The sequence below is a fragment of the Perca fluviatilis genome, chromosome 19 (assembly GCF_010015445.1).
Source record: "Perca fluviatilis chromosome 19, GENO_Pfluv_1.0, whole genome shotgun sequence".
Taxonomy (NCBI): Eukaryota; Metazoa; Chordata; class Actinopteri; order Perciformes; family Percidae; genus Perca; species Perca fluviatilis.
The window spans coordinates 26,573,947-26,588,946 of record NC_053130.1 but is presented as its reverse complement, the minus strand read 5'-3'; the positions used below and the strand labels follow the sequence as shown (position 1 = coordinate 26,588,946).

General features: G+C 42.2%; 1 protein-coding gene across 2 annotated transcripts in view; it reads left to right on the top strand.

Annotated features, from left to right (window-relative positions):
* The window catches only part of ttc7a (tetratricopeptide repeat domain 7A), a 59,734-nt gene that overhangs the window by 30,051 nt on the left and 14,683 nt on the right, over positions 1 to 15,000 (top strand). For both annotated transcript variants that reach the window (XM_039784274.1, XM_039784273.1), the window contains 4 exons: positions 2,764 to 2,880; positions 3,581 to 3,693; positions 4,397 to 4,531; positions 11,777 to 11,979. In XM_039784274.1, coding sequence (XP_039640208.1) covers positions 2,764 to 2,880; positions 3,581 to 3,693; positions 4,397 to 4,531; positions 11,777 to 11,979 — 568 coding nt within the window. The remainder of the gene's footprint in view (positions 1 to 2,763; positions 2,881 to 3,580; positions 3,694 to 4,396; positions 4,532 to 11,776; positions 11,980 to 15,000) is intronic.

Sequence of the window (15,000 nt, the reverse complement as noted above, 5' to 3'; positions counted from 1 at the left end):
TAGTTCAACCTACCCCGTTTTCTGATTTGCTACCTGACAATACTTTTTACTGTTAATGCAAACTTAAGTCTTCCTCCATATGTCCTCTAAACTTGGCATTAGGGGTGTGAATCTTCACTGGTCTCATGATTCAATTTGGTTAATATTATCCTGTCAACGATTCGATACGATTCGATAGCCCGATGCATCACGGTGCGTCGTCTCCTCAAATTCATCATATATTGCTACACGTGGTTTTTCTTCAACTGTCAGATATATGTGAACAGTGAGCTCCCCTTTTTATTTCATCTTTTTAAAGACGCTTCCTGAATGTAGGAGACATTTGAACACAGCAGACAACAGACAAAAGGCAAAAAACACAAAAAAGCAGCGACCGGAAAATCAACAAGTAACATCAGTAGGCAATCATCGACTGTCTGTCACTGCGTCGATGCAGAATCGTCTAGGTCCGCATTGCGATGCATCGATGCAATGATTAATTTCAACACCCCTTCTTGGCATCTGGTTCCGCACGTGTTTTTTCTCCATTCTGTATTCCCATTTAATTTTTTTTTTCAACACTATTAGAGATGCACCGATTACAACTTTCTAGGCCGATTCCGATTCCGGATTTTCTTTGAGTTAGGCCACCCGATAGCGATTTCAGCCGATTCCGATTTCATTTTTTCTAACCACTTTACAGCACACACAAATATTTATTTTCTATCTTTTCTTTAATAGAACATTTTACACAGAACATAGAAAAATGTTAGAACAGAAAATGGATCACTATAAAAGAGAACTATATAAATTACTCCTGGTGTGGGGAATTCACACACATCTAAAGTGCAATGTTAGAACCATTTCTTTCTTTTCACATCCAATATCCAACTAAAAAAGTTGGATTCACTCAGTGAATGGATATTTCTTGCCGAAAATGCACCTTGGAAGTCGTACTTAACTTCTCAGCTGAAATGTTTATGTACACAAGCTTGCACCTTCTACGTTGTATATCAAAGACAAATCAGCAGGAAGTTGCTGAGTTTCATTGAAGGTAGCTTTTGTGTAACACAATAAATGGCAAAGCTGATGCTATTGGAATTGATTTGTCAATGAGACCAGTATTTGTGTTAAACAGACACATGTATGTTTGGAGACTCTATTATTTGAATACCAGCTTTCATATAAGACTTCACAGTAAACTCTGTTTAGGTGATTTTCATGTTGACAGTAAGAGAAGTTAGTTCTTTGTAGGCATGAAATACACCCACGCACATACACCTTGTCACATTTTACCACTAGGATGAGTTTATACCATCACAACTCTTCTAAATGCTTTGCCACAGTGGTAATGGGTAGCCTAGAGACACACACAATCACACACTCTAGTGGACCCCTACTGGCAGGCGTATCCTTAACACACTGTCCCTCAGCAGCACTTGTCATCCGCACGTCAGAAAATCCAACCCCCTTTCCTCCCACACACACACACACACACACACACACACACACACACACACACACACACACACACACATAGAGTGTTCCTTTTTGCTTCTTTTCCAACATCCCTCCATCTTTGCCTCACACTCTTCGCAAACACACATACATACATACACCCACCCTTCCCCCAATCGTCCACTGACCCGTGAGTCGGTAACGAGGCGCATTCCACCGAGAGTTTTCTCCCCTGACACACTCGCTCTGCTATTGATCCTCATCCTCCCTCCATCCCTTCATCCATTTTTTTCTCCTTCCCTCTACCTCCCCTGGAACTGGAGGAGCCTTCAACAGCAGGCGTCTCTCTGACACGCTCACTCTCAATCTCTTTCTCCTCACACTCATGGATGCCCATGACAGAATGTATCCTCTGAGAGCCCCTTCTGGCAATTACCACACACACACACACACACACACACACACACACACACACACACACACACACACACATGCTCACATCAGAGACTCCCGCATCACTTAACCAGTTGTCTTCAACTAAAAGGGCCGAGCGGAAACAGTCTATAGCCCCTACTCATCAACCTCTCAACACACAGAAACACACTCGCACACACACACACACACACACACACACACACACAAACACACACACACACACGCTTAGTGCTTGTTGTTGATGACTATCTTCACCACCTCTCTGTTTGTATCGATCCACTTCTGCCTCAGTCCTCATGCATCAGTGAGATGGTATACTTCAGAAGCTCAAACCCTTACGCATGGACATGAGTGTTCATCTACAAATATGTATATGCTTCTTCATTTTTATAAGCAAATCAGCAACTGTCAGCTGCTTGGCATAATATCAGGTAGTTTTCAGTGCTTTCCACAGAGCAGTTTGCCGGTTAGATGCTGTTTTTCAGTAGTAGGCAGGTATTGAAAGCCCTAGGTCATACAGTACAATTGAATATCATGTTGTGTGTTCATACATCAGTGAATGTGATCAGTGATAATAAGAACAGGTTAGAGTGGGTTTGGGCCCACATAAACATTCATTATTCCAGGCTACTCAGTTTACAGTTTGATATCCGTACGGGTACAAAAACAGCAAATACTGTTTTTGGTCCACTTTAATGTATAATAAGGGTACACAAGTAAGTGGTGTGGTAATAAAACATGAAAAAGCAGCATAAGATTACTGTAAACTAAAAGGAGTAATGTGTGTGTGTGTGTGTGTGTGTGTGTGTGTGTGTGTGTGTGTGTGTGTGTGTGTGTGTGTGTGTGTGTGTGTGTGTGTGTGTGTGTGTGTGTGTGTTTTCTCTGGTCCAGTCTGCTGTTCACAAAGGTGAAGCTTGAAGAGGCCCTGTTTGGCCCGGCCACAGCCCTGCAGACCTGTGAAGAGATGCTGCAACACTGGCTGAGCTGCTATGATGTCAGCCGCTCCAGGTGAGTGTGTGTATGCAAGATGTGTGCTACTTTGCTTATCATGTATTGTATAAATGTGGTGTGATACCTCACTGCTCAAACGCTCTTTACTGCTATGCATGATGAAGCCGGGAGGGGGAATCTTTTGCTGCTGTGGTAATGATTGTGTGTGTGTGTGTGTGTGTGTGTACTAATGCATTTCTGATATATCATTACCATGATTCTATCTGTGATCTGACATTATACACATCTTAGATATATGCAGTAAAGTTCTCTTTCATAATAATAACAGGTGCTATAACATTTTAAATAGGGTTTTCTAAAACAGAAGGCTCGCAGATAACACCTACAATATACACCAAGTAGTTTTGCTGTCCATCTATTACGGCATAACAGAAAGCAGTGATTTTCTTTTTTCTTTTTTTGTAATTTATTTCGAGTACAGCCTCTTTAATGTGGAGTTCCTCTTTAAACTCAGTACAGAGGCAGAACTTGATGGCTTGGGGGCTTTGGGGATAGCACATTTTCTTTTTTCTCATATGATATGGACATTGTTGTATAAATCTCAGTAAGAAAACCTCCACACATGTTAATAACTTCCAAGAATTGTTTGACATGTATTTACAGAACCTTTAGTATAATGCAGTGCATATACCGGTATGTGCTTGTGAGTTTGTTTGGTCATTATGTCTGTACTGTACTGTGCACATGTGTGTTGCAGTGAGACAGATGACAGCAGCAGTATACCGATGGCTGAGAGGGCAGAGGTCAGCTCTGGAGCCAGGAAATCCTCCATCCACCTCACCCTGCCTGACTTCCAGGAGGCCTCCACAGGTCTGCTTTCTCACCAGAGGTGTCCATTAACGAAGTACAAATACTTCGTTACCTTACTTAAGTAGAAATCTGGGGTATCTATACTTTACTGGAGTAATTATTCTACCTGAGAAATGAATGTGAATACTTTTGACACCTCTGTCTCTCACTGGTTAAATTCTTCCTAATAGGGGACTGCCACTGTACATATTTGGATTGCAACATGCTGAATTGATTATTTTAAATTAAACCTTGTTTCTCTGGTATAAATACCAATGAGAAAGGCGATTGTGTAGGTCAGACCGAATCCCCGCGGCATTTGACCTATTGTGGATTAAAACTATGTTTTCCTGAAACATTAAATATCAATGATGTGAGTCACCTCCACACCTGTGTTTCCAGCGAGGTCAGGGGTCTGTTCACTTGCCATCCAGTCACAGGAAATCTATTGATGTTCTGGATATTAACAGAGAATGAATGTTTGTTTTTCTCAGAATGGCTCTCTTCTGTCATATTTGAAGGGTTTTTAATTGACCATGAATGTACATATTTGGGATATTTCCTTTTCCATGTGTTTGTCATTCAGTGTCTGTAACCTATTAAAGTAGTAATTGTGTTAAAGTGTAGTCACTTTGCCAACCAGGGTTACTGTCGCTTAAAGAGGTACGATCATTTTCAGCCCTAACTTGGTTGGTATTTCTTATCCCTTTCCTTCCCTTCACAGGTTCACAGAGCCCTTCGTCAGTTGCAGTGTCTCGTCTGGAAGCGGCGCTCTCTGAGGTGTCGGACCTCAGCTCCTCCCGTCGCCAAGGACCCACCTACATCTGGGCCACCCTGGAGCGCATTTGGCTGCAGGCTGGTATGACAACAGCACAATTTAACAACGTTTACAATTTAACAAACCTTGGGGTTGAAACTGCTTGGAAAATTTGCTTTTTATGTTCCGTCCCTTAACAGGGGACCTCTTTTATACTCTTGTTTGGGTGCAAGTCTAGCCTGGAAATGCAGACCCAAATTCGAAAGATTAAGGGTCTGGCAATGCACACAATTGGATAACACTATGACCAATCAACGGCGAGACCACAACCACCAGTGGGTTTTTGCTAAGCCCCATACGCTTAGCTACCAGCGGAGCTAACTGGTAGATTAAACTCTTAGCTACCAGTGGAGCTAACTGGTAGATTTAACTTTTAGCTACCAGCAGAGCTAACTGGTAGATTAAACTCTTGCCGTATCCGGTCGGCAAAACAGCAAAAACGTCCTTCTTGCAAAGGAACGATTCAAGCGCTGTCTTCTGTTCCTCTTTTAGATAAAAAGCCAAGTCTAACTCGTTCATTGTAGTGGCCAAAGCCGTTTCAAACAACCGTTGTTCATCCGTAGCCATCTTGCAATGTTTACTAATGACTTCGGCTACAAGGGCATAGTTAATGAGCATCATTACTGAATGCCAGACTGACTCGCTGAGCAAATTCAAATTGTGGTCTCGCGAGAACTTGGGATTTCCAGGGTAGTGCAAGTCAGCCAATTGCCAAAAAGTTGACCATGAAGAAAAGTTTATTTGTAAACTGGTGATCAATAGTAATCCGATTCCATGGGTTTGGGTTTCCCATTATTATTCCCATATAATAATAATAATAATAATCCTATTGGCAAGTGCAAAATGGACAAGGTATTGATGTCAGGCAATCAAAGCTTTCCAGTTCTCCAAGACTAAGAGTCCACAGGCATACTAGTTACGACGCAGTGACGCTTTGAGCTGAATGCTAATGTCTGCATGCTCAGACAGTTAAAATGTTAACGTGACCATTTTTAGCAGCTATAATGTTAACCATGTTGAACCATATTAGTTTAGCGTGATAGCATGCAAACAAGTGCAGCTAAGGCTGATGGAATGACTTGCAGGTATTTGCTCAGAAACCAAAGTACTGAATTTTTTTTAATTTTTAACTGATGATGGCACTTAATGAAAACTCAGGGGATCAACAAAGTAATTCAAATTTATCATGAGGGGGATGTGAATGTCTGAACCAAATGTCATGACAATTAGTTTAATAGTTGTCAGAACAGTTCTCTCAAAACTACAAATGTCAACCTCATGGTGGCTCTAGAGGAAAAGTCAGGGCAAGGGCGAACTGGCCATCTGGCATACCGGGCACTTTCCCGGTGGGCCGACGTGCTTTTTGGGCCGACCGCCGACACATTAAATTTTTTTTGTCCGGCCTATGAACCGGCCCATAAAAGTGGTAGGCCTCGATTGTTTTTTCAATTGACACTGGGCTGGCCCAAAACACTTAAGTCAAAAATATCACATAGGCTAGGTTTTCTGTCCCTACACATACATACATATTTTCACAATGAAATGGACTAGTTCGTAACGGTGCGCGGCGTGAACGATACAGTGCCTTGCGAAAGTATTCGGCCCCCTTGAACTTTTCGACCTTTTGCCACATTTCAGGCTTCAAACATAAAGATATAAAATGTAATTTTTTGTGAAGTATCAACAACAAGTGGGACACAATCATGAAGTGGAACGAAATTTATTGGATATTTCAAACCTTTTTAACAAATCAAAAAACTGAAAAATTGGGTGTGCAAAATTATTCAGCCCCCTTAAGTTAATACTTTGTAGCGCCACCTTTTGCTGCGATTACAGCGTAATTGTAACTCCGGTATGTCTCTATCAGTTTTGCACATCGAGACTGAAATTTTTGCCCATTCCTCCTTGCAAAACAGCTCAAGCTCAGTGAGGTTGGATGGAGAGCGTTTGTGAACAGCAGTTTTCAGTTCTTTCCACAGATTCTCAATTGGATTCAGGTCCGGACTTTGACTTGGCCATTCTAACACCTGGATATGTTTATTTGTGAACCATTCCATTGTAGATTTTGCTTTAGGTTTTGGATTATTGTCTTGTTGGAAGACAAATCTTCGGTCCCAGTCTCAGGTCTTTTGCAGACTCCATCAGGTTTTCTTCCAGAATGGTCCTGTATTTGGCTCCATCCATCTTCCCATCAATTTTAACAAAACCGCATAAAAAAAAGGAAATTTTTTTACGTGCATCTTCCCTGTCCCTGCTGAAGAAAAGCAGGCCCAAACCATGATGCTGCCACCACCATGTTTGACAGTGGGGATGGTGTGTTCAGGGTGATGAGCTGTGTTGCCTTTACAGCTAACATAACGCGTTTTGCATTGTTGCCAAAAAGTTCGATTTTGGTTTCATCTGACCAGAGCACCTTCTTCCACATGTTTGGTGTGTCTCCCAGGTGGCTTGTGGCAAACTTTAAACGATACTTTTTATGGATATCTTTAAGAAATGGCTTTCTTCTTGCCACTCTTCCATAAAGGCCAGATTTGTGCAGTATACGACTGATTGTTGTCCTATGGACAGAGTCTCCCGCCTCAGCTGTAGATCTCCGCAGTTCATCCAGAGTGATCATGGGCCTCTTGGCTGCATCTCTGATCAGTCTTCTCATTGTATGAGCTGAAAGTTTAGAGGGACGGCCGGGTCTTCGTAGATTTGTAGTGGTCTGATACTCCTTCCATTTCAATATTATCGCGTCACAGTGCTCCTTGGGATGTTTAAAGCTTGGGAAATCTTTTTGTATCCAAATCCGGCTTTAAACTTCTCCACAACAGTATCTCGGACCTGCCTGGTGTGTTCCTTGTTCTTCATGATGCTCTCTGCGCTTTAAACGGACCTCTGAGACTATCACAGAGCAGGTGCATTTATACGGAGACTTGATTACACACAGCTGGATTCTATTTATCATCATTAGTCATTTAGGTCAACATTGGATCATTCAGAGATCCTCACTGAACTTCTGGAGAGAGTTTGCTGCACTGAAAGTAAAGGGGCTGAATAATTTTGCACGCCCAATTTTTCAGTTTTTTATTTCTTAAAAAAGTTTGAAATATCCAATAAATTTCGTTCCACTTCATTATTGTGTCCCACTTGTTTTTGATTCGTCACAAAAAATTACAGTTGTATATCTTTATGTTTGAAGCCTGAAATGTGGCAAAAGGTCGGAAAAGTTCAAGGGGCCGAATACTTTCGCAAGGCACTGTAAACACACAGTGACAGGAGAACTGGGAAGTACGCCGATAAGTATATGGCAGCAACGCTGCCAAAGATGACAAACTTTTTTACGGCTACTGTTGGGGATACAGACAGGAACAACAACGTCCAAAGCATTGAACATGCCGCTACACCAGAAGCAGCTAGCTGTAAAGTGGCGCTAGGTGAGGATAACGTTAACCAAGACAATGAAGAGGACATCATATCTTTAAACAGCACCCTCTTTGGGATTTCTGCCTGCATGCAGTTTCAGTCTGCATCTGCCAGGCTAGAATAGTGATAGAGATCATGGAGGAGAAATGCAAAGGAGGTGCAGAGAAGCTGCGTGAGAAAAAGAAACAGGCCGTTCAGGTGGACGCTGCCAAATGTGACAAATTGACGGACATGTTTTCGGCAGTAGCAGGACCTTCATCAGCTCCCGTGGGTGATGATAGTGGTGGTGGTGTCGGTGGCAGTGGCATGCACAGTGAGGAGGAGACTCAGGAGGAGAGGGACAGAGATGAGGGAGTGAGGGTAGAACTTGCTGTAAGCAGAACTCCCCTTAAAACACTTTGCCCCTTGATAAAACTGAGCCAAAAACAAGTGGTGGACAAACTGATGATAACACTACAATAATAAAAGAAGTAGGCATGCTACTGTATGATTGCATTAGTTTGGCTAAGTGTGCGGGTATCTGAGTCTTGACTGATGATTTTCTCCCCGTTTTATTATTATTAGACTATATTAGCCTACCTTTCATTCAACAAAGTAGCCTACATCTTAAAGTGATGGTTCGGAGTAATTTCACCCTAGGGTCCTTTTCACCATGACCTCGAGCCAAACAACCCCCCAGAAGCAAAAATATTTAGTAATTTAACTTAACTTAATTTTTTAAAAGTGCTGTAGTACAACTAGCAGGAGACATGTTATAATAAAGGTAAGTTTGGAGACACTACCTTATTTAATCACTAACCCAAACCTTAAGCTTGTGCTTTTGCATTTGTGTCCTTAAAGTAGCCTAGATAAACGTTGCACATCATGCAAATTTTCTTAATGAGAATTGTAGCTTTTCTATCTGCATTGGCAGACAAAGACTCATGATAGACCTCTTCAAATTAAAGCACAGAGGTTTTATTGTATTAATAAATGGCACTTTTTTGAAATATTTAATGTGTCATCTATCACTGATTCTTGCTTACTTATTACATGGTGTTAGTAGTTTTAAGGAGTAGGAGTTGGTATACATATTCAGGGGAGCGCAAGGACGGGTGGTATTTGTGATCTTATGTGGTGGTAAGATTCCAGATTGGCCCATCTGAGCTTTCATTTTCTCAAAGGCAGAGCAGGATACCCAGGGCTCGGTTTACACCTATCGCCATTTCTAGCCACTGGGGGACCATAGGCAGGCTGGGGGAACTCATATTAATGTTAAAAAAAACTCATAAAGTGAAATTTTCATGCCATGGGACCTTCAAGCATACTTTATTGATCAAATCTATCCCAACAGTTATCGCTCAGTAGGGATGGAAACCTCGACCCTCCATGTTAGGAATGACCTCATTAATCAAATCCAGATCAAACTAGAATACAAATTAGAATAGCTGATAGCAGCTGTTGAATAAGAATCTTCTCCACACACTGAATGTGCTGTGCAGATGCTGCTGTGAAAGCTGTGCAGCCTGACTGTCTTAACGCAGCTTACTAACCTGCTTACAAGCTCAGTTGAATTTCAATCCCTCTGGGGAGTGAGATATTGTTTATTCACTTGGTACAACGTGAGCACACATTTTTTTCACGTTTTGAGTACTGCAGTCACAGAAATTCACTTCGGGTCACCTATAGGCTGGAAAACCCTGTGTAATGACATAAGGCATGTAGATATATGACAAAACAATTTCCGCCGGAGATGATATATTTGTAAGCTTGTTATTGTGTAAAACAACATAATTTAACGTGATACTGCAGCCATTTTCTGCCTTCACAAACAGCCGTATACAAGGACATCTTTAAAACAATTTAGTGAGTAGAACTATTTCAGTCTTGTTAAAGACTGTATACCTTATGTAGGAGTGTGCGCTGTTCCTGCATACATATGGCCACTGTTCTATTAAGGGCAGAATGGCAGTGATGCATACCGCTATTACTTCCACCCCTTCAGCCTCAGTCTGCCTGCTGAAGTTTACAGGAGAGCAGACCGTTAGCAGGAAGTGAAGGGAGAGGAGTACAGAGATGCTCCGCACAAACAACACTCCATCCATCCACTCAGCTGTAGTGGATGAGGCATGAGAACGGGAACAGGAATCCATACAGTACAGCAACCGAGCGAAGGCAGTGATGCAACCAGTGCATACCAGTGTGCTACAGTACAGGATGGGATGGGTGGATGGGCCGTGGGGTCATGTCCCCTGTGGCCTACTGTAATCTGAAGGTTATTTTCTACTTCCAACCTTTGACCTTTGCTGAGAACAGGCAAAATAGAATCTGCTCGCTGCTGATTTGAACTCAAATATGTGTATATGTGTGTGTGTGTGTGTGTTTGTGTGTGTGTGTGTGTGTGTGTGTGTGTGTGTTTGTGTGTTTGTGTGTGTGAGATCAGGGGTGTGTCCCAGCATTCCTCTTTTCATCGGTCACTTCCTCTCACAATCTCACATCCTCATCAGCTCACAGTGGAAAAAAAACACACACAGGGCTCTTTAAAATGGATATATAAGCTTACAAACACACACACACACATACCTGCAAACGTATAAATGGACTGTATACATGCATGCACTGATAAAATAAATATTATAATAATTTTTTTCTGAGAGCTCAGGTGAGGAGCCTTACATAACCAGAGAGCATTCACTGAATCCTTTTTTCCCCGAAGTGCAGCTATGAAAAGGAACCCCGCGGCTGGGAAATGGCTCTTTTTCATCTCGCAGAGCTAGCTTGCATGCACTAAGTATTTCCCATCTGTGCATCTATGAGACACAGGTAAACAAACAAAACATCAGCTACCAAACACACACATGGGTTCACACAGCGCTCAGGAGCAGACGGCGCGTGTAGAATATATTTGCACACAGTTCAATCTCTCTCTCTGTAACACACACACACACACACACACACACACACACACACACACACACACACTGTGCTGTCAGTGTTTAGAACTGAATAGTTTCTTTCTCAGGGTTTCCCTGGGGGTTGTCCCAGTGTCCACTCATGTGAATGATTGACAGCTCCCTGTGTCAGCATCCCATCCAGATATTGGTCTTCTCCAGTCCCAGGGGCGGGTCCTTTGGTCAGCTCTGTGTACAAGTCTTATTGGACAATGACGTGCTTGTAGGCGTGATTTTGTGTGTGTGTGTGTGTGTGTGTGGGTGTCCTCGTCTTCCCAGCAGCAGCAAAGAAAGGAGGCAGGCAGCTTTAGTATGCGATTGCCATATTTAGGCAAGACTTTCATGACTTCCCAGGCACTTCATTGCTCCCACTCCACTCTCTCTTTCACACTGTCTTTGTGTGTGTGTGTGTGTGTGTGTGTGTGTGTGTGTGTGTGTGTGTGTGTGTGTGTGTGTGTGTGTGTGTGTGTGTGTGTGTGTGTGTGCGTGCGTGCGTGCATGTGTGCGTGTGTGCGTGTAGGTTGGAGGGGTTCATCTAAGTATAGTGTTTTGTGTTATTATTTGAGCGCTGCACAGTTTACATTTTAACATAATGCTGCTGAACTCACAGTTAAGTCATCTCTGTTATTCTCACGTTGCCGATGGGATTAATACATTTCTCTCCTTTCTCTCTCTCCCTGTTATCCTTTCTTCATCTGTCCTTCATCTCTCATTTTCTCATCAACTTTTCCTTCCTTTAACTCCCTTTTATTGCTCTCTGCCCCTTACCATCCTTGTTCCCTTTGCTCCATCCTCCCTGCATCACTGTCTTTTCCTTTCTCCCTCCTGTACCTCCCCTTTCTTTTCCTTCTGTCTTTTATCACCTTTTTCTCCCTACCTCCCATCCCCTCCTCCCTCTCACCATTTGTACCATTCTGCCTCCTTCCTCTTTCTCCATCTCCTCCTTCAGGGGAGTTGTTCATGGCGGATGGTCGGCTAAAGGAGGCCCAGTTCTGCATAGCCGAGGCCAGCGCGCTCTTCCCCAACTCGCACTCGGTGCTGCTGCAGCGGGGCCACCTGGCTGAGCTCAGGGGCCAACTGGACGAAGCCAAAAACCTGTATGACGAGGCCCTGGCCATCCATCCCACGGGAGAGCGCATACTTGTGCACATGGTGAGAGGCAGTGAAAGCTTTAGAGGCTCCTAAATTAGAATTAATGTAGCATTATGCTCAGTGGTCAGTATGCTGACAGACACACACACATCATGCATGGATACACTAATACATTTTCATTCCTGTACTTGAATCTTATTAAATTACCATTGATGTAAGATGCAGGCCGAACATGTGCATATACACATATGCAACCTAGCATATGACTGCATGCATACACACATCCATGCACACATTTTAAATGCTTTACTTGAATTCACTTAATTGCATTGCGCTGCATGTGACGCAAAACTTCAGAAGGATGTAGGAATGCAAACTAATGTAAATGTATTTTCTTAAATCTACTAAATCAAATTAGAATTTAGACTAAGACTAAATTCTGTCAGCTCTCAGTAAGATGTTGAAAATTAATGTAATATAAAGATAGAGACAGTTTAATTGCTGCAGCATTAATTTATCATGGCATGTTGAATCAATAAGTAATCAATATCTCATTAGGCTAAATCAGAGCAGAACAGATCCCTCCTTTTTTTAAAGGCTGCGCACTATTCAATTCAATTCAATTTTATTTATAGTATCAAATCATAACAAGAGTTATCGAAACTCAATTACAGATAGAGTAGGTAACAAAAAAATAGTACATGTAGCACTCTTAAGGTTGACCCATTTTGAAAAGACAACATTGTTAGCTCATGCCATTAGTGTTTTTGTTGTGTAATTCAACAGAAATGATGCGGCTACATGGCTAATAGATGCTAATATTAGCTTGCTGCATGGCAGAAGCAATGGCAGCTGCTCATAATCATTAGGCTACTCTTTTGGAACCGAAGAAACTACCTCTGTTGTTTCAAAAGGCTCTAGAATATGTTAGCCTCTTCGTTTCATCTATACTGTGTACTGATACTAACGTAGAAGTTCCTTTCTGAAAAGAAACAGAAAGGTTAGCTGATAAAATGTGTGTCTTTCTTGCGCAATCCAGCAGAAATGATTAGGCTAGCTTGCTATTAGCTACTAATATTAGCTCTCAAGTTGGCAGTAGCGATGACAGCTGCTCATAATCATTACTCTTTTTCTCCCCTGTGCTGTTCTGTGTCGGTGTCAGGATTGATAGTTATTGTAGTCTTAATTATCACAATTATGACTCAGTCACATTCTGAGATGTGTTTCTTTGTTGTGGGCAAACTTCAAATTTCAGAAAATAGAAACAAACGAACCTTGGTCCATGACCAACAAATGACAAATACTGCTCAAAGACTCGCCTTCTCTCACTCTTTCTATCACTCCCCCACATTTCTTTCATCCGAGCATATCCTTTCTCTCTCTCTCTCTCTCTATCTCTCTCTCTCTCTCTCTCTCTCTCTCTCTTCCGCAGTAGAAAGATCCTCTCTCGCCCACTTCCACCCACTACCTCGCTCAGTCTCTCTTACAGTCGGTCTTCCAGATGATCCACTGGATTATCCACAGCTGCTTTGACCTTTGAACTTTCTCTGTTGTCATGGTGAAGGGACCAGGGGGGGATATTCCTAAATCCAACACTGCCCGACACACGCTCACACTTACATAGAGTACACACCCAATGTCTGTGGTCTCCAGAGTGACTATAGGTGCTGGTTGATATCTCTTTGACGAAAGTACTGGTCACCTTGTGACCACATAAGGCTAATGATTTGGCTTCTACTGTGTGTGTGTGTGTGTGTGTGTGTGTGTGTGTGTGTGTGTGTGTGTGTGTGTGTGTGTGTGTGTGTGTGTGTGTGTGTGTGAGTGTGTGTGTGTGTGTGTGTGTGTGTGTGTGTGTGTGTGTGTGTATGTGTGTGTGTGTGTGTTGTTGTGGGTGTGGCCTGTGTGTGTGTGTGTGTGTGTGTGTGTGTGTGTGTGTGTGTGTGTGTGTGTGTGTGTGTGTGTGTGTGTGTGTGTGTGTGTGTGTGTGTGTGTGTGTGTGTAAAATTGCAGTCCCATTGGGGTAGACAGAGGTATACATCTCTTCCATATTTGGCCTGTGGGAGAACCAATCCCAGGGGGTGAAGATTTGAAACAAAGCCAGCTGGCAGTGTCTACTCTGGGTCTCTTACAGGGCAGATGTGTTCTCAGTGTGAAAGTGTGAGCGTGCGTGTGCATGTGTTTTTGCCTTCCTCCATGGATTTGGCACACATGTGGACTATTTGGACCATTTTTGTATATGCACGTACTTGGATTAAAGCACATGTCGTAGGCACTAATAGCACCCAAATACAAAAGACTCTGCTATCTAGATGTTGTGGATATTAGACATGCTAATGGAGCAGTGTGGTAAATACTTGCATCTTTGCATTGTGATGGAGCCTAAGTGGGACAGTGTGTGGGGCATTTTATTTGGAGCGCTACCTATATTTCTGGCTTGCATTAGCCTGCCAGAATACATCCTACAGTTGCTGCTACTCTGTGGCTCTGGATTCAGGCATTTCTTTTTATACTGTATCTGCTGTGGACACTTTGTGTGCCGGTGGCCCATTTATTATGTTCTGCCTTAAGGGGAATACTGATGGTATTCTTAGTTGATATTCTTACACTTGAGCTATTATTCTGCAAAAGTACATACTGTACTTTCCTTGAATGTCCTTAAGATCTTTTTTGAAGGCATTAGGGCTACACATAAAAGAAAATGTAATCCTACTGTGGTTTCACAATGACATCCTGGAATATTTTCTTATGGACACATAGTATGAGACAGTATTATAATGTGAAGCCTCTAGAGCTTTAGATAATGACATTTTATTTAGATTATATTTGGGGTATTTTGCCTTTATTGGACAGTTATAGTGTAGATATAAACAGGAAATAAAGGGAGAGAAAAACCACTACGCCACTGCCATTTTTACAGGAATCTGTAAAGTTTTTTACATTAAATGTCCATGAAACACAACACTATTTTAATGCTTTCTCTACAATACAGTCCTTCCAGAAAAACGCGGAGTTTTTTTGTGATTGTTGCAGGCAAAAATCCTTGATTATGCGGCACATTTTCTTAAAAAATGCGATGGAATA